This window comes from Fusarium keratoplasticum, chromosome 12 (assembly GCF_025433545.1).
Source record: "Fusarium keratoplasticum isolate Fu6.1 chromosome 12, whole genome shotgun sequence".
Lineage (NCBI taxonomy): Eukaryota > Fungi > Ascomycota > Sordariomycetes > Hypocreales > Nectriaceae > Fusarium > Fusarium keratoplasticum.
Genome location: NC_070540.1, coordinates 1,716,300 through 1,741,371, shown reverse-complemented (window position 1 = coordinate 1,741,371; position 25,072 = coordinate 1,716,300). Strand labels below are relative to the sequence as shown.

The 25,072-nt window shown below is 50.1% G+C and overlaps 11 protein-coding genes across 11 annotated transcripts; 4 read left to right on the top strand and 7 right to left on the bottom strand.

Annotated features, from left to right (window-relative positions):
- Window positions 1-82: 82 nt before the first annotated feature.
- NCS57_01417800 (uncharacterized protein) lies at window positions 83-1,412 on the bottom strand (the record flags this gene model as incomplete). The annotated part of the gene is made up of 5 exons (XM_053063790.1): window positions 83-258; window positions 317-616; window positions 679-849; window positions 906-1,004; window positions 1,061-1,412. The coding sequence occupies 5 exons, from the start codon at window positions 1,410-1,412 to the stop codon at window positions 83-85; spliced, it is 1,098 nt and encodes a 365-aa protein (XP_052907123.1).
- Window positions 1,413-2,618: 1,206 nt separating this feature from the next.
- On the top strand, window positions 2,619-5,821 carry NCS57_01417700 (uncharacterized protein; the record flags this gene model as incomplete). The annotated part of the gene is made up of 3 exons (XM_053063789.1): window positions 2,619-4,729; window positions 4,780-4,866; window positions 4,927-5,821. 3 exons carry the CDS (start codon window positions 2,619-2,621, stop codon window positions 5,819-5,821), a joined length of 3,093 nt encoding a protein of 1,030 aa, XP_052907122.1.
- Window positions 5,822-5,958: 137 nt separating this feature from the next.
- Window positions 5,959-6,687, bottom strand: NCS57_01417600 (uncharacterized protein; the record flags this gene model as incomplete). The annotated part of the gene is made up of 1 exon (XM_053063788.1): window positions 5,959-6,687. One exon carries the CDS (start codon window positions 6,685-6,687, stop codon window positions 5,959-5,961), a length of 729 nt encoding a protein of 242 aa, XP_052907121.1.
- Window positions 6,688-8,160: 1,473 nt separating this feature from the next.
- On the top strand, window positions 8,161-9,265 carry NCS57_01417500 (AB hydrolase-1 domain-containing protein; the record flags this gene model as incomplete). The annotated part of the gene is made up of 2 exons (XM_053063787.1): window positions 8,161-9,046; window positions 9,105-9,265. The coding sequence occupies 2 exons, from the start codon at window positions 8,161-8,163 to the stop codon at window positions 9,263-9,265; spliced, it is 1,047 nt and encodes a 348-aa protein (XP_052907120.1).
- Window positions 9,266-10,291: 1,026 nt separating this feature from the next.
- On the bottom strand, window positions 10,292-11,615 carry NCS57_01417400 (uncharacterized protein; the record flags this gene model as incomplete). The annotated part of the gene is made up of 6 exons (XM_053063786.1): window positions 10,292-10,412; window positions 10,470-10,753; window positions 10,809-10,915; window positions 10,974-11,055; window positions 11,108-11,233; window positions 11,286-11,615. 6 exons carry the CDS (start codon window positions 11,613-11,615, stop codon window positions 10,292-10,294), a joined length of 1,050 nt encoding a protein of 349 aa, XP_052907119.1.
- A 659-nt stretch (window positions 11,616-12,274) lies between these two features.
- On the bottom strand, window positions 12,275-13,618 carry NCS57_01417300 (Kinesin-like protein; the record flags this gene model as incomplete). The annotated part of the gene is made up of 1 exon (XM_053063785.1): window positions 12,275-13,618. The coding sequence occupies one exon, from the start codon at window positions 13,616-13,618 to the stop codon at window positions 12,275-12,277; it is 1,344 nt and encodes a 447-aa protein (XP_052907118.1).
- A 275-nt stretch (window positions 13,619-13,893) lies between these two features.
- NCS57_01417200 (HET domain-containing protein) lies at window positions 13,894-15,593 on the bottom strand (the record flags this gene model as incomplete). Its single annotated transcript, XM_053063784.1, has 2 exons — window positions 13,894-14,605; window positions 14,665-15,593. The coding sequence occupies 2 exons, from the start codon at window positions 15,591-15,593 to the stop codon at window positions 13,894-13,896; spliced, it is 1,641 nt and encodes a 546-aa protein (XP_052907117.1).
- Window positions 15,594-15,849: 256 nt separating this feature from the next.
- Window positions 15,850-17,056, bottom strand: NCS57_01417100 (uncharacterized protein; the record flags this gene model as incomplete). The annotated part of the gene is made up of 3 exons (XM_053063783.1): window positions 15,850-16,767; window positions 16,860-16,937; window positions 16,991-17,056. The coding sequence occupies 3 exons, from the start codon at window positions 17,054-17,056 to the stop codon at window positions 15,850-15,852; spliced, it is 1,062 nt and encodes a 353-aa protein (XP_052907116.1).
- Window positions 17,057-17,698: 642 nt separating this feature from the next.
- NCS57_01417000 (uncharacterized protein) lies at window positions 17,699-18,914 on the top strand (the record flags this gene model as incomplete). Its single annotated transcript, XM_053063782.1, has 3 exons — window positions 17,699-17,849; window positions 17,903-18,151; window positions 18,205-18,914. The coding sequence occupies 3 exons, from the start codon at window positions 17,699-17,701 to the stop codon at window positions 18,912-18,914; spliced, it is 1,110 nt and encodes a 369-aa protein (XP_052907115.1).
- An 810-nt stretch (window positions 18,915-19,724) lies between these two features.
- NCS57_01416900 (uncharacterized protein) lies at window positions 19,725-21,883 on the top strand (the record flags this gene model as incomplete). Its single annotated transcript, XM_053063781.1, has 2 exons — window positions 19,725-20,065; window positions 20,131-21,883. The coding sequence occupies 2 exons, from the start codon at window positions 19,725-19,727 to the stop codon at window positions 21,881-21,883; spliced, it is 2,094 nt and encodes a 697-aa protein (XP_052907114.1).
- Window positions 21,884-22,601: 718 nt separating this feature from the next.
- NCS57_01416800 (uncharacterized protein) lies at window positions 22,602-24,151 on the bottom strand (the record flags this gene model as incomplete). Its single annotated transcript, XM_053063780.1, has 2 exons — window positions 23,545-24,151; window positions 22,602-23,491 (listed from the first exon to the last, which is right to left on the bottom strand). Exons 1-2 carry the CDS (start codon window positions 24,131-24,133, stop codon window positions 22,602-22,604), a joined length of 1,479 nt encoding a protein of 492 aa, XP_052907113.1. The 5' UTR covers window positions 24,134-24,151.
- Between the last annotated feature and the right edge of the window lie 921 nt (window positions 24,152-25,072).

Genomic DNA, 25,072 nt, shown 5'->3' with positions numbered 1-25,072 from the left:
TTGCCCTGAGGTTCCTCCATGATATTCATCTCCTCGGGCTCAGTACCCTCCAAGATGTTGAATATACCTATATCCTCCACAACTAGGATTGCCTAAGCTTGGACTTGGTGCTGGCCCAGGTATAATCTGGGAACCGGGTCCCAAGATAGCATGCCAGTGCAAACAAGGTCCATGACTCGGGATTTGCGATTGCCTCCTCCTGTGTGATAGCCGCGCCACCCGCGAGGACATCAGACCCAACGATCTCACCCAGTAAATCTAAAGACACATTGTCAGCGCTCTCTTCGACATCCTGAATACTCGAGACAAAGCTCACATGCCGTGTCTGGCGTGTACTCGTTCACCAACGCAAAGTGGAACATTTCGTGAAGAAACGTCAAGGCCTCGACGGTATATTCCTCCATCGACACGCCTTCCGCCGTCACATCAGGGAACTGAAACATGTTTGGGTAGCGAACGGCATTCCCCCAGTTTTGGGGACAAAACATGATGGTGTTTGGCTGCATGTTGTCGTCAGTGGCGCCCATGTTGGTCTTCTGCTTGCCACGACCCTTAGAACAGTAGTCGCCCGGCTCATCATAGCGGAAGGCCTTCAAGTCGTCGCACCAGAACGGGACTGGGAGCCTTATGTTAAACATTGTGCTGTGAAATACGGCATGCCGAAGAGGGAACACATACCAAAGGGCAGGGGCATCTTCGCTCTTTGAGTCTTGGACGCCTTGTCTCTCTTCTTCTTCTGGTCCAAGTAGTTGACCTGGTATATATCTTCATAGACCTTCCTCATCTGCCTGTTGTCCGGATCCGTGGCGCCTGTGCCTTCGATCAAAGCTGTGGCAGTCCATTTCATCTCTGCGTCACGAGAGGTCAGCGTGCAAAAGACAAGAGTAAGGGGGAGGGAAGCTTACCTGTTTGAAAGGTGCTGTCACAAAAGATCCACGGCTTGTCGTCTCCCTCTTCGCCCTCCGACTCATCGTCAAAGGCGTTGCGCACCTTTGTTATGTTGACTGACGTTTGGGGGTTAACCTTTGCTCGCACAGGAAGGTAACACTTCGAGACATACCAATCATGGCGTCAAGAATGGAGTCGAAAGAGTCGTCAGCCGCATCAAGCTTGAAAAAGGTCCATAGGTGCTTTTGACTGTCGGAATTCGTGACACCATTAGCTTTGGAGGTTCTGGCATTCCTCAGAACTTGGTCTGCAGCGCCAGCGAGAACGCGCCCGTCATTCCACCACTGAATTACGTCGTAGTTATCACAGCCACCCTTCTCAGTGCCTGTCTTAATGTGGAAGACGTCGTCGATGGTGCCGGCGCGTGCAGAAATGGTTCCCTGAATGGTTGGGGAGACGAAAGCGAGAAGAATAGTTAGCCTCGCCAGCCAAGGGGCCAACGAGGGCGAGAACTTGAACGACATGCTGGCGGATGCAGCAACCGTCAATGGCATCAAGAGAAGGAATGAATAAGGGGAACGAATGAATGATGGCGGACAGAGACAGTGAGCCTGAAAGTCCCTCATATAACATCAAGCATTGGACCAGATGGCGCATCGGTGATAATAAAGCATAGAGCCGATGTCCGACTGTCATTTGATCCGCGTAATTAGGAATTAGGAGCATGAACATAACATAGAACCTCCAAAAGGATCAGGATCAGCACCGCCTCAGCCATTGTCTGACCATCTGGTCACCAGAATAGAGCGGGTGCATACTGGCGGAGCTTTTGAGTTCAGTTGAAAGGAATGCATGTTTCACATAGATCTGGAGATGGGAAACAAAAGAGGAGACTCGGCAGAGGATGGAGATTAGCGGATGTGGCTATACGGATCGGATCGAAGCACCACTGCAGCACCGTTGCATTTATTAAATATAACTGACACGAGACGTCAGCCAAGAAAGTCACACAACACTATCGGGACTCAATATCCGCCCGTGTAGCATCGATAACCAATGATCTGCTGAAGTGGGCTGTGCTGGCATCGGCGCCTCCGCACGGGTATTCCCTCCGTCTGATATGCAGCTCCTGTTTCAACATTAATTAATTGCGCGTTGGTCCATCAGATGAACATGACCAGGATCATGTTGCGTCTCCCTGGCCCGGCAGATCATAGCATAGCCACGGGTGAAGGGCTTTGGCCAGCCGCCTATAGTTCTGCCTCAACAGTTATATACATATACTAGCAGGCCGTCTTGACAGATAGGACAGCAGCTCATGTTAGGAGCATCTCTTCTTTTCTCTAACAATCGTTTGCTGGTTCTCCATTCGTTCACGTCATTATCGCTCCTTCATGATACATCCTCCTTGGCCATCTGCTTGCCAACATGAGGGCTTCCACCGTCGGCCCAATCCTGCTCTTCCTCAGCAGCCACTTGGTTTCGGCGTCGAAATATGGCCATGAGCCGGACTGCCAGGCTGGATTCTGTCTCTGCGGCCATCAATGCCAAGCTCTTGAGCAAGATCAAACTTGTTGCCCAAGGAGGGGGAGACATCCTCAACACATCTGTGGCCCTGGTACATTGCCATCGGTCTGCATATGTGGACTATTGCTAACTCTTTCGCTTCAGGCAGGGAGTGTTGTGGCGCAGGTTGCTGCCGTGAGGGATGGGGCTGCGGACACAATGAAATGTGCTATCCGCGGGTTACTCGCACTTCTTCGCGGCGGCCCAACTGCATTCCTACTATCATCACTATAGTCAAGCCTACCCCTGAATATCCTACCACTGATGCCGAGATATCCGGCACTCTCACTACGGCCCCGAGTGCTTCTGGTCATTCCTCCGGGAACCACCCCTCTACTTCCGAGAGACCAGGAGAGCCCACCGGGAATATCTCGGGAGGTGGTTCCTCTGATGGAATCTCTAGAACTGCTAGTGCATCGACCGTGTCCGATGGCGACAACGGGTCGAATACCCCCGGCGGCACCACCGCCTCGGATGAGACCAGCCATGATACAGGATCGATTCCCCCTACAGTGGTTACCAACTCAGACGGAGAAGTGCCGACAGTTTCCCACCAGGAGAGCACCGAGTTAGCTGTTCCTACAACCGTCACTGGTTCTGATGTCGTTTCAACTATCTTGCCACCTGACAGTACCGTCTCGGACTTTCCCACCGTCATTACCAACTCTGACGGCCAACCATCGACTGTTTCCATTCCTGATAGCACCGAGTCGAATACTATTGGCTCATCTATCATTACGGGCTCGGATGGTCAAGTCTCGACTATCCTTCTCACTACTGGGGACATCGATACAGCTGTCCCAACCGTTGTTACCAACTCGGACGGCGAAGTCTCGACGATTTCCGGTGGGAATGACGTCACCTCAGCTGTTCCAACAGTTGTCACCATCTCAGATGGCCAAGTCTCAACCATCCTTCCGACAACTGAGGATATCGATTCGACTGTCCCGACCGTTGTTACGGGATCTGACGGCGAGACGTCAACCATTGGCTCTCAGTCTGCGACCGACTCAGACGTAACCGTCCCCACGGTGATTACAGAGTCGGACGGGCAAGTGTCTACCATCGTCCCTCCAGGGACAGAGACTGGCTCGACTAGCTCAGATGACCAAGTGTCGACGGCCGAAACTGATTCAGCCACCTTGTCTGGCATTGAAACTACCAACTCAGATGGCCAAATATCAACGATTTTCCCTACTGAATCTGCCGTATCAGATGAGAGCTCTTCCACCTTCGCTGGCAGCTCAGATGCCCCAGAAACGGGCACCACTGTCCAGGAAACTACCGAGACCGGAACTGTTGGGGATGAGACTTCCGCAACTGAAGCTACTGAAACTCAAACTGCAAGCGACAGCTCTTCATTCCCTACCGGTAGTTCCGATGCAACTAAAGCCACATCCACTCCGCAGGAAACTACCGCAACTGAGACCGCTGGGGAAGAGTCTTCTGCAGCTGACGCCACGCAAACTCCAGGGACCGAGACAACAAGTGAGAACTCTTCTCTTGCCACTGATGGCTCCCACACAACCGAACCTACGTCTACTGCTCAGGAGTCAACCGGAACTGCGACCACTGCACCCGATACAAGTGACTTGACCACCACCGAGTCCACAGGAAGCGATGCAGAGACTACTGCAGCTGAGACTACGGAGTCAGGCGCTTCTGATACTGAGGCCACCGAACGGGAAACGACAAATAGCCCCAGCACAGTCCAGTCTACAGAAAGCGATGCTGGGACCACCGGACCTGGCACTACTACATCTGAGGCTACGGAGTCTGACAATCCTGCTACCGAGACCACAGACGCTGAGACTACAAGCAACCCTGTTACATCCCAATCTACAGAAAGCAACGATGCATCCTCGGAAGAAACTGTGGGATCGGAGACAAGTGCTGAGACCAAGACCGGATCCGATACCACGGCTCCCACGACGCCCACCTCACAAACGGATTCTGACGAAACCACCACTAACCCAGGCGACGCGACAACTCAAACTGAGCCAGAGCAAACAGAGTCAGAGGGCCAACCCACAACAGGGGATAGCCAGGTCACATCCCGTGATGGTGATGGCAATTCATCTCCATCGACGCAGACGACCCCCCCTCCAACTACCACAACCGATGACAATGTTGTCATCCCGGTGACAACCTCAGTCGATGAACCTAAGCCGACAGATGACGGTTTCGTCATCCCCTGCAACCTGTGGTTCTTCAACATCTGTATCGGACCCATCTTTGGGTGGAAGATGATCCGTCCGCCTGGCATTTATCCGCCGTAAGAGCCTTCTTCTTGCTGGTTAGACACTATTGCTAATAACATCCCAGGGGTCCCCCACCATCCATCTCCATCCCCCCGGGACTTGGTATTGAGATCAACATCAAAGGGAATCTCCCGGACTGGCCAGAATTCACGTAAGTCACACATAAGACAAACACACATGAGGGCCTCGGATGCTAATACGCCGTCTCTAGTATTGGGGAAGACAACAATCCAACCTTCTCTGAGGAACCCACAGATTGTGAGACCGAGTCAGCCGAGTTATGCATGACGAGCACCTCCTACAGCGTTTCTGTCGATGCTACGACGACCAGCACTGTGACAAGCCAGGTTACTGCCATGTGCGGAACCGTTTATGGCTGCAACGTCCAAGGCGCTACTGAAAGCGTGACGGAAACAGAGATAAGCACTGCCTCGCATTCCCCAACAGCCACCCTGTTCCATCCCATGGAACAGTGGCCAGACATGGTAGAGAGCCAAGAAGCTATCGACGCAGCGGCCGATCATGCCCAATCCGAACTTGACTCGATCTTTGGCACCAGGACAACTGACGCCCCAACCTCATCTGCATCTTGCCCCGTCATGGCGACTTTAGACGCCGGACAAGGAGATGAGGGGCTCCAGAGATGCCGGACGGTCTGCGAGCTCGAGCAGTTCAAGCCATTCAAGATGTACCCCAGGAAGTTAAACGACGTGATGACATCCACCTTTTGCAACGGGAGTACAGTGCCGATCAACGGGACCGCGAACCGAGAATTCATATTCAGTGACACGAGTTCGGTCATGGTGCAAGTTTTCACGTCCTCTAGCCAGGACGGCTGCAAACCACAGGCCGAATTCACTCTAAACGACTACTGCCGCACCTCCCTAGGGCTCTTGACGGAATGTGACTCAGACAGCAGTGTTAGTGGAGGTGGTATATTTTTAGACAGGTCTGAATACGGGTGTCTTGTGTGGAGTATCGGTGCTATCAACAGCTCGGACTCAGACTTGGCTATTCCAAGGACCAATATTACGGATATCGCCAACGGGGTTGGGTCGGGCAAGAGGGCAGTAGCCAGGTCTATTGACTTGTGGTCTATGGGTTAAACAAGAGTTAGAGCTAGCATTTAGTCTCTAAGGTTGAACGAGAACCGCATTTATTCTTTCTTATCCCTAAAACCTTCTCCAACAGATACCAATCTTCACAATCTGACCCCATGTCCCTCAAGAGCAGCTTCTTCTCCTTAAAGCACCCGTAGCTCAGCCCGCTGCCATCCTTCATAAGCCGGCGGGCGTACATCATCCTCCTCCTCATCGGCCAAGTCCCCTAGTTCCATATCTTCAATCTTGACTCCCTTCTTCGGGTTCTCGCAGTAAAGCGAGATCAATTCGCTCATAAGACCAAATTGAACCTTGAGAAGAAAGTGGCCCGCACAGAAAACCCCAACCCAGCCCAGTAGGATTATGAGCGACAATGGCGAATAAGCCAAAAACGCCAGGGCACGAGGCTCCCAGGCCGGAAAGGTGAGTTGGATAAAGAAGATGCTAAATCGCCAGGCCGTGAGCAAGACTGGGAAGCCCTCAAGCATCACCAAAATAACTATCAGGAAGCAAAGATTGATGACCAAAACAAGCCAGGGCCGGGACTTTAGGTGGCGTTGCATCCAACAGGGGCCATTTTGCTTGGGTGCGGGATTCGAGTCGAATGTGGGAAGATATGAATCCCCAGTGTTGGTGGGAGGTTCTTCGTTGGACTTTTTGAAGCCATTCAACTGAGAGTTGCAAAAGATGGCGTTGATGATGATGATGATTCCAATGATCCAGAATGCCTCGTAAGATACGCATTCGAACACGCATGTGCCAAAGTCGATTGGGCTTCGACCTTCAACCCATTCCCCAAAACTCCAGTTCGCGGTTTGGTTGGCGGTTGTGTTACACGCCAAAGGAAGGCGGTTCAGCCATTCCAAGCCCATTGTCAGATTGATCGGTACCTTGTGAGCCGGTTGCCGAGGTTCAAAATGCATGTCGAAATCTGTGTTTGGTTCGTGAGTGTTTGTTCGGAAGTGTTTGGCTTGTGGTTTGTATGTTTGCTTAGTGAAGGATGAACTGGGGGCATGGGCTTTTTATGGCAAACAGATGAGTGTTTTGAATCGTTGAGGATTGTCATGACTGAATGCACTAACTTTTTCATGAGATGCAAGTGGTGAACTCTTTTTCGTTACCTAGCGGGACGATGTTAACTATAATATCGCTTTTGAAATGGTCGATAAGGTTCTAGGGCTGTTTTGCTAAGCAAACCATCAATCTAAGCTCTCATATCAACAGCATTACATCCCATACTGGTTTCTTATATTCCTACCACCATCAGTCCTATTAAGGGTTCGATTTTGAATGGGCAACACTGCTGATTATTTGATTGCTTGCGTATTCTTCAGTCCTGTTCAGAGTGAGAAGGGGACATGGTTCATGCAAGGAGGCTCTACCCTGTGCCTTAAGCTCATGACATGCAGACGCTGAAATTACTCACATGACAGCCCACTGGCCAAAAATGATAAAAAAAAAAAAAAAGAATAGAAACAGTAGCTTAATTGGGTTTTTACCTACTCCACGCCTTGCATACCGTGACTTTGAAATGTTGCACGTGGTATAGGCAGCGAATTCGCATGTTTTCGCTCACGCAGACGCCAGGCCCATCTGTGACGCCAAAATCCAAGAAGTCTAGAATAACATTGATATTTCTTATTAAACCCCGTAGATTCAAAGTCCAGCTACAAAAATAACGTTCTGGATGTGTATCATCCACTTGAAATGCGCAAGGTGTATTTTAGCTGTTGTGGGCCAATCGCCCAGCGTATCTATGCGTACGCTGAGCAACCAAAGTAAGCGCCTGGTGATGTAGCTGTTAGGTCTATGAGATATTCTTGATAGCTCGCCATTAGGCTAATTTAGCTAGGAAGTTTATACCTCTTATCTTGGTCTATCCTCATTGAATTATTCTTTATCAGCAGCTGCATGCACCTTCTGCATTTCAAGGGGATGAGGGCAACTATCAGCGAGCGGAACGTTCGGCATCGCGGTTCCGCCCTCCATGGTGCATTATTATCAATCAGACCAGAATCTGGCGCACACTCCAGGAACGAATCAATTCGTGGAAAAGTCATCCTCGCCACAAGTAATAAGCCTTAATCCCGGTCATCTTGTCATCACCGCCTGTAAAGGTGGGATCTATGGTGAGGTTCCTTAGCATTAGGTGATTGGTAAGACACCTTTTTCCTAAAGGAGAATGGATCTTTGCTCAATGGAGAAGTCGGAGTTTTGAGCCGCAAGCGACTCATCATCCATCCAGACGACGGTAGAGTAAAATTTGATTATAAAAACGGGCGTATCCCGTCCAAGGGCTTTAGCAATCTTAACAGGGACATCTTTCTCCAAACTCCAACTTCAAGATGCGAGCATTTCAGTTTGCCGTCTCCGCTCTCGCCTTGCCGGCAGTCCTAGGAGCGATAAACGACTTTGACACCTGGGAACATGGCCGCGTTGCTTTGAACGACGTTAGCATACACTTTCGATATGCCGGCTCTGGTCCACCAGCTCTGCTCGTTCATGGAAACCCTCAGCATAGCTTGACGTGGCAGTTCATCGGTCCCATTCTCGCCCAAAATTACACGGTCATTGCCCCCGACAACCGGGGCGCCGGAGATTCAAGCATTCCCCCTGACGGAAACTACAGTGCGACAGCATCAGCTGCTGACCTGAAGGGCGTTTTGGATTTTCTGAATGTCTCTTCGGCATACGTTTTTGCGCACGACAAAGGCGTCGGCATGGCCACGGCCCTCGCCATCCAGCACCCAAGCTTGGTCAAGAGACTTGCCATCGCCGAATATCCCCTCCCAGGATTCGGATATGAGCAAAGCTCCAACCCGGCGCCCTATTGGGATCTTTATCAGAACTGGCAACTCGCCTTCTTCCAGGTTCCCGACTTGGCAGAGTTTCTCATGTCGGGCAAAGAGAAGCAATTTCTGGAATGGTACTTTTTCCACGGCAGCTACTCCGGTCCCGCAAGCTTTAGTGAGGATACGGTGAACAGGTACACTTCAAGTATCTCAAAGCCAGGATTCCTCAGAGCAATGCTTGGCCCTTTTTCAAGCGCGACTGTTTACGAAGACTCTCAGTTCTTCCAGTCAAAGTTGAATGGAAGCCGTCTGAGGGTGCCGCTTCTCGGAATGGGAGGTGAAGCAAGTCTGGGAATTAGATCCATTCTTCGTCAATCTTTCGAACCAATTTCCTCAAATCTTCAGCTCGACATTATTCCAAAAGCTGGCCATTGGATTGGTAAGTTCTTGGCAACAACACCAAGATTGCGCTTTTCAACTTCTAACCATGTCAACAGCCGATGAGAACCCAAGATGGACTGCACGCCGTGTCGCCAAGTTTTTTGAAGAGGATAATTCGACGCTAGCTAGCATTGACTTGTCTTATTTGGAAGACCTGGTGACTCTTGATGTTGGATTCTTTGGCACGCGAAGAAACCTTGCTCTTGGCCAACAATAGTGAAACGGTGGCTGTGGGTCCAGGCCTGTGAGAATGGATTTGAGTTGAGCGCAACGGCTACCCCGATTGATCGGGCATGCGATAATAGTTCCAAGAGCTAGGCTGCGGCTCAATAACTTAAATAGTTCCACGTGTTCTAATCCTTACTCAAATCGTGACTTATCACCGCGCACGTATTAACGGGGCAGTGCAGATCCCAGCCCAGGACTAACACGAGGGCTAGGAGGCCAATTTCGCAACCAAGATTACGCGTCTCGGGGATCGCCGAGCGCTGAGCCACTTGTCATTTTGCATTTTAAGCATATTTTTTCCAGATTCAAAACGTTGAGGCTCCCAATTGAATTTTGTTTCCACGTTCAACCAAAAGTCACAACAGCAAAACCAATATTTCAGTTCCTCTCGATACTTTGGGTGTGCATCACAACAGCCAAACGCGTGACATCAGACGCGTACGCGACTTCAAACTCTAAATCACGACAATGTGTCTCCCAAACTTTTTCTCAAGAAAACAAAAAGACGACAAAGAAGAGACAGAACCACAGCCATCACCAGTCGAGCCCACAGGCCGCAGAACAGCCGAAGCCACTGCTCGTCTAAGCAACAGCAAATTCAGAGCCGATGCCAGCCCAAGGCCTTCATCTGATGATCGACTTGGCCCAGGCTACGCTCCAGGCGGGTACGCATCTTCGCCGTCGGGGGGAGATGGGTCGAACGGGGGGTTATATGGTGGTATTCATGGAGGAGTGTATTCAGGCGTAAATGGAGGGCCTAACGGGGGCGTGTCGGGAGGTGTATATGGGGGCGTGTATGGCGGCCCGAGTGGTGGAGCGTTGGGAACGGCGGCGGGAGGAGGGTATGGGACATCACCTGGAGGAACATCGTACCTGTAAATTTCAGCGTCAATTATTTCGTGATAGATACCAGAAAACTGAATTTTGTTTGTTTTATGGCAGTGTTATTGCAGTCTGATAGAGATACTTCATGGATCTGATCACCAGCGTCACAAATACCAATAATCTACCCAACTCAGTCTTTCAAGTGCTGTAAAATCCAGTCCACCTCGCCCTCCGCGGTTTCAAGGATATGCTCCGATTGATACTGAGCTTTCCAACCAATCTTGTTCCCATGAGCAGCAGTAAAAGTGCATCTGGATAAGGCATGTTAGTTCAATGATTACCCTCTGTGTCAAAGGATCACGACTCACTTTCCCCCAAGCTGCACGGCAACAAAATCCCTAGAGCAGTTCAGAGCGGTAGCCATGCCGTCCAAAGCCTCATCATCAGCATCTTTGACTGCGTCATCGTCAACCAGGCCCCGCTTAGCGAGGGCCTTTGCAAATTGGGAGTAGATGTCGTCCCAAGCAACACTCCCCGAAGATGCAAGGTAATATCCTTCCTTTCCATGACCAATATCCTTATTCTCTAGAATCCCGCGGAGAATCTCGATGTATAGGTTGGTATTGTCAACTACATGGCACACAGGCCAGGTCTAATTGTTTAGATTAGCTCAGTCATGGGATCATCGTGGGTGGGTGGGATCATACAGGACGGCCTTGATCCGTTCGATACACCCGCCGCATTGCTTTGGCTACCTTCACAATGGCCACTATCTGAATAGATATCGGATTGCCAAAGCCTCGACCTTTGCCATCTAGATATTGAAACGCGATCAGATACTGGCTCGAGAAGCGTTGGAAGTAATCTCGTACAAACGATGCAGGGTACAAATATGTAGCTGCGGACTTGGTTGGCTTCAGCCAGGTCAATGATTTTCTTGTTAACTCCAACCACCTATGACTGCATAAGTATGGCATCAAGACAGCATTAGAAACCAACGACTAACTGGTTTAAACGCATCAACATTTGCGCGCTGGGTCGCCTGGATGTCATATAGATTTGCGTCATCATCACGCAGTGCGCCATCTGTAGGAGCGCCGGCGTGACTCGAGAACAGCTTAGCACCAGAGGTCTTTCAAGACAAGTCAGTGCCTCATCCAAAGATTAAAAAGAGGATCTCTTACGTGCAAGAAGTGAACTTCAGAGCCAGTATTCTTTCTCACTTCGCCAAGAGCCTTGATAAATAGCTCCTGAGAGACAGCAGAGGTAGCGTTAATCAAGAAGAAAACGATGGTAATGTCATTCTCCACAACTGCACCACGAACAGAAACCTCATTCTTGACGTCAAAGGTTAAAGGCTTTGCGCCATGTTGCTCAACAGCTTTGGCTTGCTCGGGGGTGCGAACAAGAGCGTAGAGGGTTCCAAAAGGTGGCAGATTTGCTTCCGAGATCCCTGCTAGGAGGTCTCCGCCGAGGTAGCCAGAGGCACCGGTTAGAAGAACGTTGTGAGGCATTATTGTTGCCCGTGTATTTGACCTGACAAGACGGTATGGAGCTGTGTTTAACATGGGCCTGTTCGATGCTAAATAGGCCAATGAGTTAGGATTAACCGCCTGGTGGTTTGTAAGCAATTCTCGGTCGGATTCAAGGGTTGCAAGATACGTTAATCCCTCCACCGTCAATTATTCTCCGCTCCTAGTTATTCATTTTTAACGTTATCTTTGGAACCGAGTATCGAGTCTATGACGTGAGTGCCTAGTTAGGCGCCAGAAAAAGGTCAGACCAGAACACGATCGAGGTGGGAGTACCTATTAGCAGCGCCGCTCGGCCCGGCAAGATAGGTACAACACGGAATATCATGGTACCTTTCTATCTACCTTGGTTAAACATCCTTTTAAGTTCTAATCATAGGTCTTGACAGTATTGGTAATCTTGAGACGATACAAGAAACAAGACTGCCGAGTCGGCTCCGACACGGGCCGCGGTCGGCACACCTGGGAATTGCTGGGAACAGAGTCGAGTCTGTTCGCAACTACCTATTTACAAGACACAATAAAGGATACGATGACATGGCATCTCCAATGAACTTCACTCTTATTCTCCAAACACATCTCGCTTGACTAGGTAACAGTCACAATAACCTCCCTTGATTTGTGACACTTGCATGACAGCATCAAGCACCAGGAGCTCCGACCAAGCTCGCATATCTCAGCGAGTTGAGGGTCGCAGCATACTGACCCTGCGCAGGCGACAGCGTCACAATAATGGCAGAGCTCCCCGTAGCAATAAAATGCTCCCGCAACACCATCGTCAAAGTCGAAGATCTGAACGGTATTCTGTTAGACCCCTTGGACCAAGCCCTCATCACCTCCTTCAATGCTAGCAAGTCGCTGTTGATTTGTCGGCCTTCTTGGCGTTCTTGGGGACTCTGCTTCAATTTCCGCATCCGGGCGGCATTGTCTTCCGAGTATTCGGCGCCGGCGAGATCGACAAACACCATCTTCGCCCCCAAACACAGAGAGGGGCTGAATTTGAGGATCGCTTGGATCTGCTCTTCCGCGGCTGCGACACGACCCTCAAATAGGGCCTTCTCATCCTCGACTGCTTTGATGCGAGCTTCGTCCTTCTGGTAGTCGGGGTTGGGTGCCCACCCTCCATCTTTCGTCTGAATGACGCTCTTCATATCCTCCTCGATGCTGACGTCTATGGCGCGCTTTCCCACGGGCACAAGCTCAGACTGGCGATCGACCAAAGCCATTCTCGCATCAATCAAGGGCTGGCTGACAATCTCTAGTTCCAGCACAGCGTGAGTCCTGGAGCTTTGGTCGTGCACGCTCGAAGAGCCCGTTGCACGCTGACCAAGGGCGTGGACAAGCTCTTGTTGGAAGGTCTCGAATTTCCAGCATGGCCGCTGAACAATGGGTTGAACCCGGACTTTGCCTCCTTCCAGCATCTCGGTCTCGCCGCGGATGTGGACTTTCCCGTCAGGACCTTGTCTGACATGGCATTCAGACCTGTTGTTAAGAAGATCAAACGCTGACTTCTGGCGCAGTTCAAACAAGCTGAATCCGATACCTAGCTCTTGCTCTTTGTTCTCCATCTGAAGGCGCTCGATCTCTGCAAATAGTTGCTTGGCGGCAGCAAGACACAGCCCAAGCTCCCGGCTGTGCTCAAAATCGTAACCGAGAATGGTGTGTGTCTTTCCACTACCCGAATGTCCATACGCGAAGAAGCTGCACCTTTCACCAGCGAGAACCTTGCAGATGTTGGGCACCACAACAGTGTCGTATACCTCGGAGTTGTGGTCTTCGGGACCAAAGATGGTATGGAACGCTGAGGGACTCGTCCATGGGCGATCTTTGGACGATGCTTGAGGTTTGATAGAGACAGAAGAAAATCCTTTGGAGTCTGGCTGTTTGCTGTGCCGCATCTCGCCCGACTTGGTCTCATCTGATGCGAGTGGCCGCCATCGTGCAAACACGTTGATGGCTTTAGCCTTGGGGGAGGTGGTGGTCATGTTGGGAAGTCTGTAAAGAAAATGTGATGAGGATGATTTTGAGTATTCAAGTGAGAAGAGTCCTAAATGTCGCGGAGAACAGCTTTATATAACAACAAATCAGTCCATTCCCCTTGATTTACCTCTAAAATATTCTAGGCATCTGTTTAATCCCTTGGAAACCGAAATACGGCAACTCGTAAACATCCAAAAGAGGAAAGGTTTACGAGGGCGGGTGAATAGTTAATCCGAACTTACAGCTTGACTAATCCCCCCAAAAATGTTCTGATTCGCCATCACACAAGTCGTCCAGGCTCACTCTCCACGGACACATAACCATCACCCAAAATGCCAACTCCCAACCTCTTGTATCTTCCTTTGCCTGGCTCCTCCTGAACCACTAGGACGTAGAGCTGTTTCTGACGGGGCCTTGTATCACCAGCCCCAATGACGACACAGTGCCTGAACTCGATGCGGTCCTTCATGTCCAACCATAGTGACCCAATCTTCTCGTTTCCATCGCAGATAGAATATCCACCACCTCGCTTGGCTGCGCCTAGTTGGCAATTTTCAAATCGCCGGACTTTGACGTTCAGTTCTTCCCCATCTTGAGCGAATCCAAGGTCCGTGTCGCGAGGTATCCTCAGCTCGTAATCATACATGATGATGAACTCGATGCTTCCGTCGTACGCCATCCAGGACCATGACGGCACGGCCCGTTGCCCAAAGTCGATCGAGGGTGTCAGTTCCTCGGCAGTTCGCTTCCACAAGAGCAGACTACCCAGAAAACAGCGAATAACGCCATATCTTACCTCTGTGTCAAGTTCATGGCTGATGCGATTGAGCAGGCTTAATATGGCCGTGTCTCTGTCGGACTTGTATGTGAGCCCGGCTAGTGAGTATTCCCGAAAAAGGGATTGCATAAAATCAAGAGCGCGAAAATATGATGCGTCCTTGAGCCGCGCTGGGAAGTAGGGGTCACGAATAAATGTGTCTTTGTAGATGGGCCTAGAGTCATGTCAACACCTGACTTCATCCTCGACTCGGTATTCACATTGCAAACTCACGGGCTCAGCTTTGAAAACTGCTGGCAGCGGATCCCACCGCCACATTCCCAATATGTATGCCCAGGTCTTGCATTCGAAACCCCCGAGGTAAAATGAATGATTCGCCGTGATAACACCCGTTCCTGGAGAACCCAGGCTCTCTGCATCAAGGGTGCCTCACTAACTTCTGAATCAAACAAACATTCGCATTCCGTGCTTTCTGGGTTGATTTGATCCCAGAGGCCTGACTCCAGGAAACCGTCCTTCCACCCTTTGGCCGAGTTTGCAGCGACGGTGCAGTAGGCGTTGGCAAAGACGTGCTCCATCCTCCCAGCTTCGCTTTGCCAGTCACCGCCGGGACCTTGGATGATGCAGAGGGCATCAATCCAGATATATTTCTTCCCAAGCTCTCGCGATACCATGATCGCGTCCTGAAACGTCTTGGGCAGGTCATCAAAGCAAAATCCGTCCAAGCGATGGTGATAATTCTGGGGAGTGGTACAGAAGTGCTTCCGTTCTTCTTCCGTCGGCTTACCCCAGCAGTGTGACAGTACAATATAGTCTTTTTCGTCGTCCGGTTCTTCGACGAGCCTCACGCTGGGGTGGTCTCCAACGTAGATGGCTCTCGTCGGCCAGAATCCACGCCCAGATTGTCGCAATCGACACTCATCATGGTTTTCGTCGCAATTCAGCAGCCACGTTCGGAGCACTCGAAAGTACAGATATCGAGCTTCAAGGTCTAGCGAATTGGTATCAGTCAGGACTCTCTTGGCAATTTCATCATCACTGTCATGCTCCCAATCTTCGAGACCTTGCGGGAGAACGAAGGATGGCCATGTTGTTGGTAAGTTCGCGCTGAACCGCTCAGGCTTCGACATGTCCCGAGGGAAGCGCAGCATCAGCTCGAGCTCGAAGTCGTGGTCAACGCCGTGAGAATGTAGCTCCATCATCTTCGAATTGACTTCTTAAGTGCGACCTGTCAATGGTGTGGTTGCTGAGCGTCAGCCTTAGCGGGGTTGAGTTGAAAATATCGCAATTGATATCAGATCTCGCATTTCATATTAGTAATGAAGGGTCTCTCCAACTAATTCGTCCCAAACTATCAGGCCATAGCATATCTTTCGTTCATACACGGCAAGGCCAGGGCCGCCAGTCCCACCAAGGACACGAGCAATATTTACCTTTATCTGCTCTCAATACAACTCCTCACAGCCACATTTCCCACCCAGGACCCAGGAATGCAGAAACCAGGTTTAATAGGTATTCTCCAGCGTCCTTGATTTGCCATAATCTTCGTCCTGCTTGTAGAAGAATAGCATAGCGACCGAGAATGGCGATCGCTTCAGGGACGCGCTGTTGCAGAAGGCTGATAAAGCCCTCAGGTAGTAAGATGGGCCAGACAAATATCATCCGAAGGCCGAATGTGTTCCTCTCCGGAGATTCAAGATCATCTAAGGCGCCCTCTATCATCCGTAGGGCTTTGTCACATGCAAGCTTGCCATCTGCGTCAAGTCGAGTTGCCTGGGATATCAGTGACTCAAGATGTGGGCGAAGGGAACCTGGGTCGTGAAAACCAAGAGGATCGATGCCCTTTGTTATCAAGGAGCCAATCTTCGAGTTAAGGAGAGGTTCCCACTCATAGGCCGCCGTTACTGCTTTTGTACCCCGGTGGACGCGCATGCCTTGTATGAAGCGGTCGAGAAACTGGTCGAACTCAAGATCACGGCTGACAAGCGTATCAACGAGAATGTGGCGGCCAAGAATAGATGAGAATAGAAGCTTTTGCACAGATTCATCTTGGGTAGCATTTGTGTTGAATAGTTGGATAGCCTTCGTTTGCAACTCAAAGGCCAGGTCAAGATACCAGGCTGCCTTGTCTGGACGGATTGTCGACAGGTGCCGAGCTGATAGTGCCAACACCTCAAGCATCAGGTACTCGGCATTGAGAGCTGCTTCTAGAACCAATTTGGTCGCATCATGGTCTTCCTCAAGTTCTGGAACGTATATGGCGAAAGAGAAATGAACCAGAAGCTCTAGTTGATGCATATTGAGGTTAGCCACGCCAGAGCCTGGACTGAGGCCCAAGGTGGCCAGTGGGGGGAGCCTTGATGTAACATCCTGGTCCTAGGGTCCAATTGTCAGCTAAAGAGACAAGAGAGTGACAAGCGGGCGCGATGACCACTCTTGGCAAGCTTGACAAGGGAAACGTCACCTACCGAAGCGACGGGCTTGCGGTACTCGCATTTCCGCCGGGCACTAATGCAATTTGCGCAGATAGGTCTTCCCTCATCACACTAGCTTCATGTGTCAAAAGATGTATCAAAAGATTATATGGAAGGTAACGAACCCGGATGTGTCGTCGCTTGCATTCGAGACAGCCTTTTCGAGACTTTTTGTGTCTGCAGCGTTGCATGACTGGACCTTGGAAAAAACACCCCGGTTATTTTCTTTGTTATTGTGGCCGATGGCCTCGTCATCGATGATAAGAAAAAACAGATCAGTCAAGTTATGGAGCTCTCTGATCCGAAAGATGTTTCGGTTTCGGTTTCGGTTTCTAGGCGGATGGCTCGGGGCCAAGGAGACGTGCATGCGAAGGATAAAAGGGGAAATCGACCCGTATTTGAGGCAGCCTAAACAGGCCCCGATTTGCAATGACCCACTCGTAAAAAATACGGGTGGGTCCATCGATCTGAGCTCGGATGGAGGTAAGCTCAAAACTCCGGGGCTTTCGTCCTCATCATGTCAATTTCTCAGATTGCAAAGCAGAAAGCTTGGAGATATTCGGGTGAGCCGGCATCCGATAGTTAATAATAGTACGTATTTTATCGTATAGAGGGCTTCAAGTACGAGAGATCGTGCATTGGTGCTCTCAGGCTTCCGTAGCCCTAAACCAGGGGTCTCGTTCTGCCAAATCGCCCGCGACTGGCACCCGCTTGAAGGTCTTTTAATATTTAACCTTGGCATCTTCTTACCTGAATGCCAATTCTTAATCATCTCTACCCCTGTCTTTCTTTGCTGCCCTCTTTCTTTTTGTCTTGTAATTAACATCTTCACCATGACAGAGTTCAAGCTCTACCATTATGATCCCTCATTTATTGCCGCAGTCATCTTCATAGCTCTCTTTTCCGCCTCCGCACTCGGCCACCTTTATCAGCTCGCTCGCTCCAAGACCTTCTTCTTCATCCCGTTCTTTATTGGATGTGTCTGTTAGTGGCCCAAGTACCTGACCCCAACTGACGAGCTAACCTCGTCACCAAAGTCGAAGCAATCGGTTATGCCGGACGTGCGATATCCGCGAAGCAAACCCCCGACTGGGCTGTCATGCCCTACGCGATGCAGAGTCTTTTGCTACTACTCGGTCCGACAATGCTCGCAGCATCCATCTACATGACGCTGGGACGCCTCATCGTGTTCCTTGATGCCGACTTCTACTCGCTGGTACCGATCCAGAACTTGACAAAAGTGTTTGTGATCGGCGACGTCATTTCTTTCCTGGCTCAATCTGGGGGTATGTATAATTGCTTCGTCTCTGTTCGTAGTGATCGTGCTAAGCATGCCTAGGTGGTGGCATGTTATCCCAGGCCAAATCAGCAGCAGATCAGAAGAGAGGCCAGAACATCATCATTTTCGGCCTCGCAGTTCAGCTCTACTTCTTCGCATTCTTCATCACCGTTCTACATGTCTTCCACCGCCGCATCAACAAAAACCCGACCCGGAAAAGCCTGTCTGTCACGACTCCGTGGAAGCGACTCATCCTCGTTCTCTACGTTGCGAGCGGCTTCATCATGGTCCGATCGATCTTCCGCATTGTCGAGTACATCACAGGAGCGAATGGGCCGCTTCAATCGACCGAAATATACATCTACGTCTTTGATGCTGCATTGATGTGTATTACTACGGCGCTCTTTAATGTCTTTCATCCAGGGCGTGTGATCTTGCCGTCCAAGGGCCCTGAGATCTTTGACAGCTATGACGAATCGACAAGCATTCCCCTGCAGTCTACCACAGAAAGAATCCACCAAGTTACCGAAACGCTGCCATCCCCACCCATCCAGCATCAGCGCCGCTCTACTGCGTCATTGACGCCAGTTCAATATCATCGGCAGAGCCATGCACAGTCTACGCCCCTTCAGTATCACCGCCAGTCTCAACGCTCTTTCACCCCGATGCAGCAACAAACCCAGGCCTATAGAAGTCTGAATTCATCAATGGGCTCAATGTCTGACTTGAACAGAATGACGGGAGGGTATAATCCTTATCCTGGTAATTAGGTGGGATTCGGTGAAGTAGAGTCAGGAGGTGGGGAATGAAACAGACAAGACGATGGACATAACATCGGAGGAGTAGAGATGAGAATCTTTGGGTATTGCCTATAATATCGGAATTAAATAATAACTATTATTTATTGATAATTATATATTTTGTTGTTGTCCCTGATGGTCTCTTTTAGGGTCGCTGTTAATGCCAACTAGAAATCATGGCTGTCTAGGGTAAGTTAATATGGAAGAACATAATATTTCTGAGGCTGCCTAAGTAATTTGATTTCGTAATATAGTCATAAACATTTTCTTTGTATCAATTCAGATGGCCCTCGCTTCAATGTTTGAGCTTACTACGCCCTTGGTTCATCACAGTCTCGGACTCACAACATAGAGCTCTCGGACTGGGATACACAATTGTTTTTTGAGTTGGTCAGATTGATGCTTATTAGGAATTAGGGCTGAGATCATGGCAGCCCTCTCAACTATTTAAACAACCATGTGAGCACTTCGCCGATGCCCGTGGCATGATCTGCACCAGTGCGAGCAATGGTGAAACGCTTTGAAGCTTATTTATAGGACATGTAACGGTCCTAAGGACCAATAGGTTTAGAGCGAGGCGCAAATCGACAGGGTTCAGCATCCTTCATCCTTCTTCATTGGAGTCCGAGTCCGAGCTTAGCCACCCTAGGCTGACTGCTAAAGTGTCCAGGAAAGTCTCCGACAATCATAAAACATCGGCATTTGATCTCTTGGCGGATTCTTGCTCTTTTTCAAGAAATCCTCGAAGCCATACAATTTCGTCTTCATGGTTCGTTTCCCATGTTGAAAATCTTCAAACTCATGTCATGGAGGGCCTGGGGCTCAGAACTGTTGGCAGTTCTGGGCTCCAGCGCGTCCCTCGTCGCCATGGTGGTGCTCCTATCCAAATTTGACGGCAAAGCTCCCTTCACCTGGAACAGTATCACCCTAAACGCCGTCGTCTCAATTCTATCATTAACGATCAAGACTAGTCTAGTCTTTGTGATTGCCGAATGCATAGCTCAGTGGAAGTGGATCCTTTTCGCCAGGGGACCACGCTTGCTTGTCGATTTTGATCGCATCGACTCGGCTACCCGTGGCCCGCTGGGTAGTATCAAGGTGCTTCTTGGCACAAGGGGCGCGTGAGTCATGAGAGCAACTGCCTGACTTCCCATGTATACGAACTGACCTTGCCCGCGACTCACAGCTTGGCGGTTCAGTTTGGCGCCATCTTGACCCTCCTAGCTATCATTCTCGATCCTCTGGCGCAGCAGCTAGTACAGCTTCAACAAAGCGTGGTGTTTGCACCGAAAGCTTTTGGAGAGCCTGGATTATCCGCTCTCGCATCTCGGACAAGCGTTTATGAGGTGGGAAGCTCGATGAGGGTTCAGGTTGGGAATGTTACCTACCAGACAACTCAACTACCTCTATCGATGCAGGCATCAATCTTGAACGGCTTTTCTCGATCACCCTGGGAGGCTGCGCAAGAGGCCCTCGTTCAATGCCCGACAAGCAACTGTACCTGGGACCAGTTCGCTACGCTTGGTGTTTGCTACAGGTGCGAGGACCTTAGCTCCAAACTGAAGCGTGTTGGTGGCTTTGGAGAGACACTTCTCACCATACATGACGTGAGCTACGGTACCAAGAATGTCAATGCGACCGCCTTTGCTTTACCCAATGGCCACTTCATCACCAATGTTGACGGGTGTCCACTTCACGACTATCTGTGGAACCGTTGTGTGAACGAGCAGCCGCTGGGGATCTACTCCGACAAAAGATATGCTCTGACCTCTTTCGGCACCGGCAACCCAAACAAGACAAACTCTATGAAGGATATCGACACATTGATCTGGTCAATGAGCTTTATCTATCCAGATGTCAAATATCTCAACAACGCATCACTCGACACGACGTCAGATAGAGATTTAGACAAGGGGCTCTACTGGCCGAACATTCCCATGAAAGCCAAAGAGTGCTCCCTTTACTACTGTATCAAGATGGTAGACTCTGAGGTTCAGGGAAATCAGCTCTTTGAGAACATCACCGAGGCAGATGGTTGGATCCGGGACCCCGAGTCATGGGAACGACGCAACAACGACGAACTGACAAAGATAAACACGCCGCCAGATGATGAGATTGACAGCTTGGAGTTTAACCTCTGGTACTCGGCTGCGTATTACTCAGATCTTAAGCTCAGAGGCCCAGGAAACTTGTCCACGGAACCGATGAGCGTTTCGTCGGACACGGTGATGGCGCTGAGTCATCACATGCAGGACCTCTTACTAGGCAACTGGACAAACACCACTGAGATCAAGAAGAGCATACAGGAGAAACTGGGCAAAGGCGCTGTTGGGTTTAATGGAGTCTCGCATGGTCCCAACGGCAAGGAACTCACCGTGGAAGCTGAGCCGCCGGGAATCGGAGGCTTATGGACCTGGACGAGTACAAACATCACGAGAAGATTCGATGCCCTTGCGACGAGTATGACAAACGAGATGCGAAGAAACCCCAATCCTAGGCTCGACAATGTCGAAGGGCAAGACCAGGATCGGTACGAAGGAAAGCTGAGTTTCGAGGGCAATGTCGGCACGGACAAGGTGCTATACGACATCCAATGGCCTTGGGTAGCCCTTCACGGGGTGATGCTCGTCTGTGTCTTGATCCTGTTGATCATCACGGCAAGAAGCGCTGGAGACCCGGACTTGACGCCGTTGGCGCGTAGTAGTACGCTCGCTACTATTCGCCAGGGACACCGAATCGGAGGTATTCTGGAAGATGCAGATACAATGGAGCGCATGGAGAAGGCGGCGCGGAGATCCTATGTCAAGATCAGTAACGGGAAGGAAGATGAGGGCGTGACACGTAGGATGATGCGCGGAGAGGCGACGCGGGCTGCTTCGGACCAGGGGGAGAGTCAGTATTTGACGAGCATAGAGATGGAAAACAGGTCTCAGAAGTGAGGCTATTGTTGCAAGTTGAGGTTACTGGGGTTACGCATAACGCATATAAGGCATTGGAAATGACCGGCGCATTGTTCTCGTTTGCTAATAGACACATCTTTCTCTGAAATCGGACCAAGCTCTTGTGTTTGCGATTCGACTGTCACTAACCAAATACTTAAAGTGCCGATGGTTACTTTGGTGGATGGTCGATGTGTGGACAATCCTTGTTGCAAAGGTCTTGACTGATGTTACAACAAACAATATCGGTTGGTGAGCGCCGTTGTCGAAGTTTTCAGTCTTTCAAGAGACCCTGGGGACCGATCAGCATCGGATTAATCTAAAACTCTTTATAGGGATTATTCGTGAGGGACTTGCCCGACCATGGACGTCTCAGGACCGGTTCGGGGTTGACTGGCTATCGGCCTCTGTTATCCCATCAAGGGCCAGGCTTCAACTATAATAAAGCACACATTAGTGGGATAATGCAATACTGATACTTAGTTTGAGGATGAGAGGGTTCAAGTTTGGATGGGTGGGAAGCAGTTATCTTCAGGTTTCTGAGAGAATATTTGATATCTCGAGTTATATTAAATTAATGAATAGCATAAACTTAATCATATCTAGGAAATAAGAAAACCCATGGGCTAATACTTTTGCCTCGGTAACTAGCTCCTCCTTGAAGCACTTGATCTACAGCTTTGATGGCATCATCTAATACCCGACTTCACATTGCACATCATACCGCAACCTGCGGGAGTCGATACATTTCGCCGATCATCTGAATCCTTCCTCTTCCCTCCCAAGCTTGTCTCAGCCATTTGCCTATCTGACCATAGCGAAGCATAGACAGAATGAGAACGATTCCCAAAAGTGGTAGTGCTGTGGCAAAGTAAACCCAAAAGCGCTCATGCCCTGGTGAGTATGCATCAGACATGCTGAAAAGACTTGCCACCCAGGCTAATGGTATAAAGACCAGGGCAATAAAGGTCAAGCGTCTCATGGTGAAGGCTTCGAGGATGGATCGCCGCGAATCCAGCAGTTGCACTATTGACATTGCCACCGCGATCATTTGCTCGAGGGACTGACAGAATTCTTGTTGTTGTGCCTTTAGCCATCTAACATCTTTGAGAATAAGGCTCCAGAGCTCTTTCTCGTCCTCATATTGCGTATGAAAGCAGATAACTTCCGCTAGTAGATCAAGTCGTTGTTGTCCTCTTTTGCTGCGCCGCCGCCAGCGCTGAAGGTGGGCAATATCCTCGTCACGTATTGGCCCAGCCTTGTTGAGGATCGAGTATTCATCGTATTTGGAACAGCGGGTTGTTAAGTAGTTGTAGAGGCTCCACCCAGAGATCACAATGCGGACTGGATAATATCCTACGCTCAGAATGCTCGGCGAGTTGGCATGAAATCCAGGCGGCCGTTGGTTCCCTAGGTAGCGAACGATCGTATCCAGCATCGAGGTTGTGTTTAATAAACGGCTTGCTTTGCCATGGGCGAAGGAGGAAAATGAACATGGTGATTCGAAGTCCTCAAACCCATCGCATAAAACTGTTGCGTGGTATGACCTGTTTAGTTCCGTATGTAGGGCTTCGACAGAGGTAATGGGCGGATCTACGAGGAACAGACCTTGTAATGTCAGGCCACGTATCAGGTCGATCTCAAAATAAGAATGTACTCACAGATTTGGGACGTCTTGACGGGCTTGATAATGAAGGAGCAACATGCCCGAGCGAGGGCAAGCTGTCTGCCTGATATTGGTGCCAGTCGCCGGACGTTCCGAGGAACATTGGAGCCTGTTGTCAATGCGTATGGGACATTAGAGCCATCGCTGCCGCCCAAAGCCACAAACTGGTAGTGATGAAGATGGATGTGATTTCTTTTCCCGATGAGCGACGGTAAAGTCGCATACGAAGGCGGGGCCGCCGCTTTCTGGATACTGTCGAAACGAAAATTGACGTAGTCAGCAAAGAAGAGAGGATCGATGTCGAGATCCTCGCCCAGCTGGCTGACCATGGTGGAAGTAATATTCTCCACGAAAAGGAAGCGTGTCGTGGAGGGCGTGACTCCTTCAACAAGGTAGACAAGGTCGTCTTCCATCGCGGAAACGGGCTTTGGCTCAAGCTGAGATGGCTCATTGTGGCGGTAATCGAGGTACACAATCCTGCTTGCGGCGCGAGATTCACGTTGGAGGTGTTCATAGAGGCCAGAAATGAAGGGGTTGGCCTTGGCTCGAAACCTGACGAACTCGAGGTATGTCGTGCCACCCATTTGCCTCCCTTGATTGCTGATAATAAGAACTGTAAAAGAGGGTGGCACAAGAGAGCATGTGTTCGAGGCCACCCAGGGAGTTTTGCAGCTGACATTTAATTATCCTGAGCTTGAAAGTGAGGCTGTCGCCAGAGACGAGGGTTACTGCACAGCCACCGCCTATTTGCACTTTTGACGAACTCCCAATGGACGGAATGCCGTCGGGCAAGTTTTTCCTTATCAATGGCCAGCCTAAAAGAGCACAATTACAAAAACAACAATTCCACGAGGTTGAATTCACTTTTGAAAACGCCACGCCTGAGGAAGGCGCGTCATTTTCGTCCGTCAAACGCGAACTTGGGCTCCAGGCGTGAGGCTCACTCAAAGTAGAGGTATTTTCAGTTGCTTCTGCTGCAATCATTCTTCATCTTTATACTGACAAACAATATATAAAAAGGCACCAGCGCCTTGATGACTAGCTATTAATCAGGAGGTGGCCATGAACGCTGCTCGAGATTCCACCTTCAGCGAGCCCGCCGGCGAGGGCTTGTGCTAAGTCGACGATAGCCAATCCAATGACACCACATAATGAGACAGGCGTACAGGTTTTGAGGCTAGTGTGCCTTGGATCGACAGGCTGGTGTCGGGGCACAGCGAGCAGGCAGCGGGAAGCCCGCCTGGCCCGTCGGACAAAGGTCGTAGCGAAGCTACCAGGTTTAGAGGGAGATTATCCATACTGAGTAAGGGAAGATTCAACAAGATTTCCTGTCGTTGCATCCTCTCTCTTGGGGTACATTTTCTATTAGCCTAGATCTGTGAATATTAGTGACCCCTCCTCCAAAACAAGCTACCAGCCACAATGACAACAAGCGCGGTTACTGGCACATCATTAAGCCCAATGGGGCTAGGCTCTAGAGCCTAGTTAGAACGATCTTCTACGGCTGTTGCCATGGGTTTAAA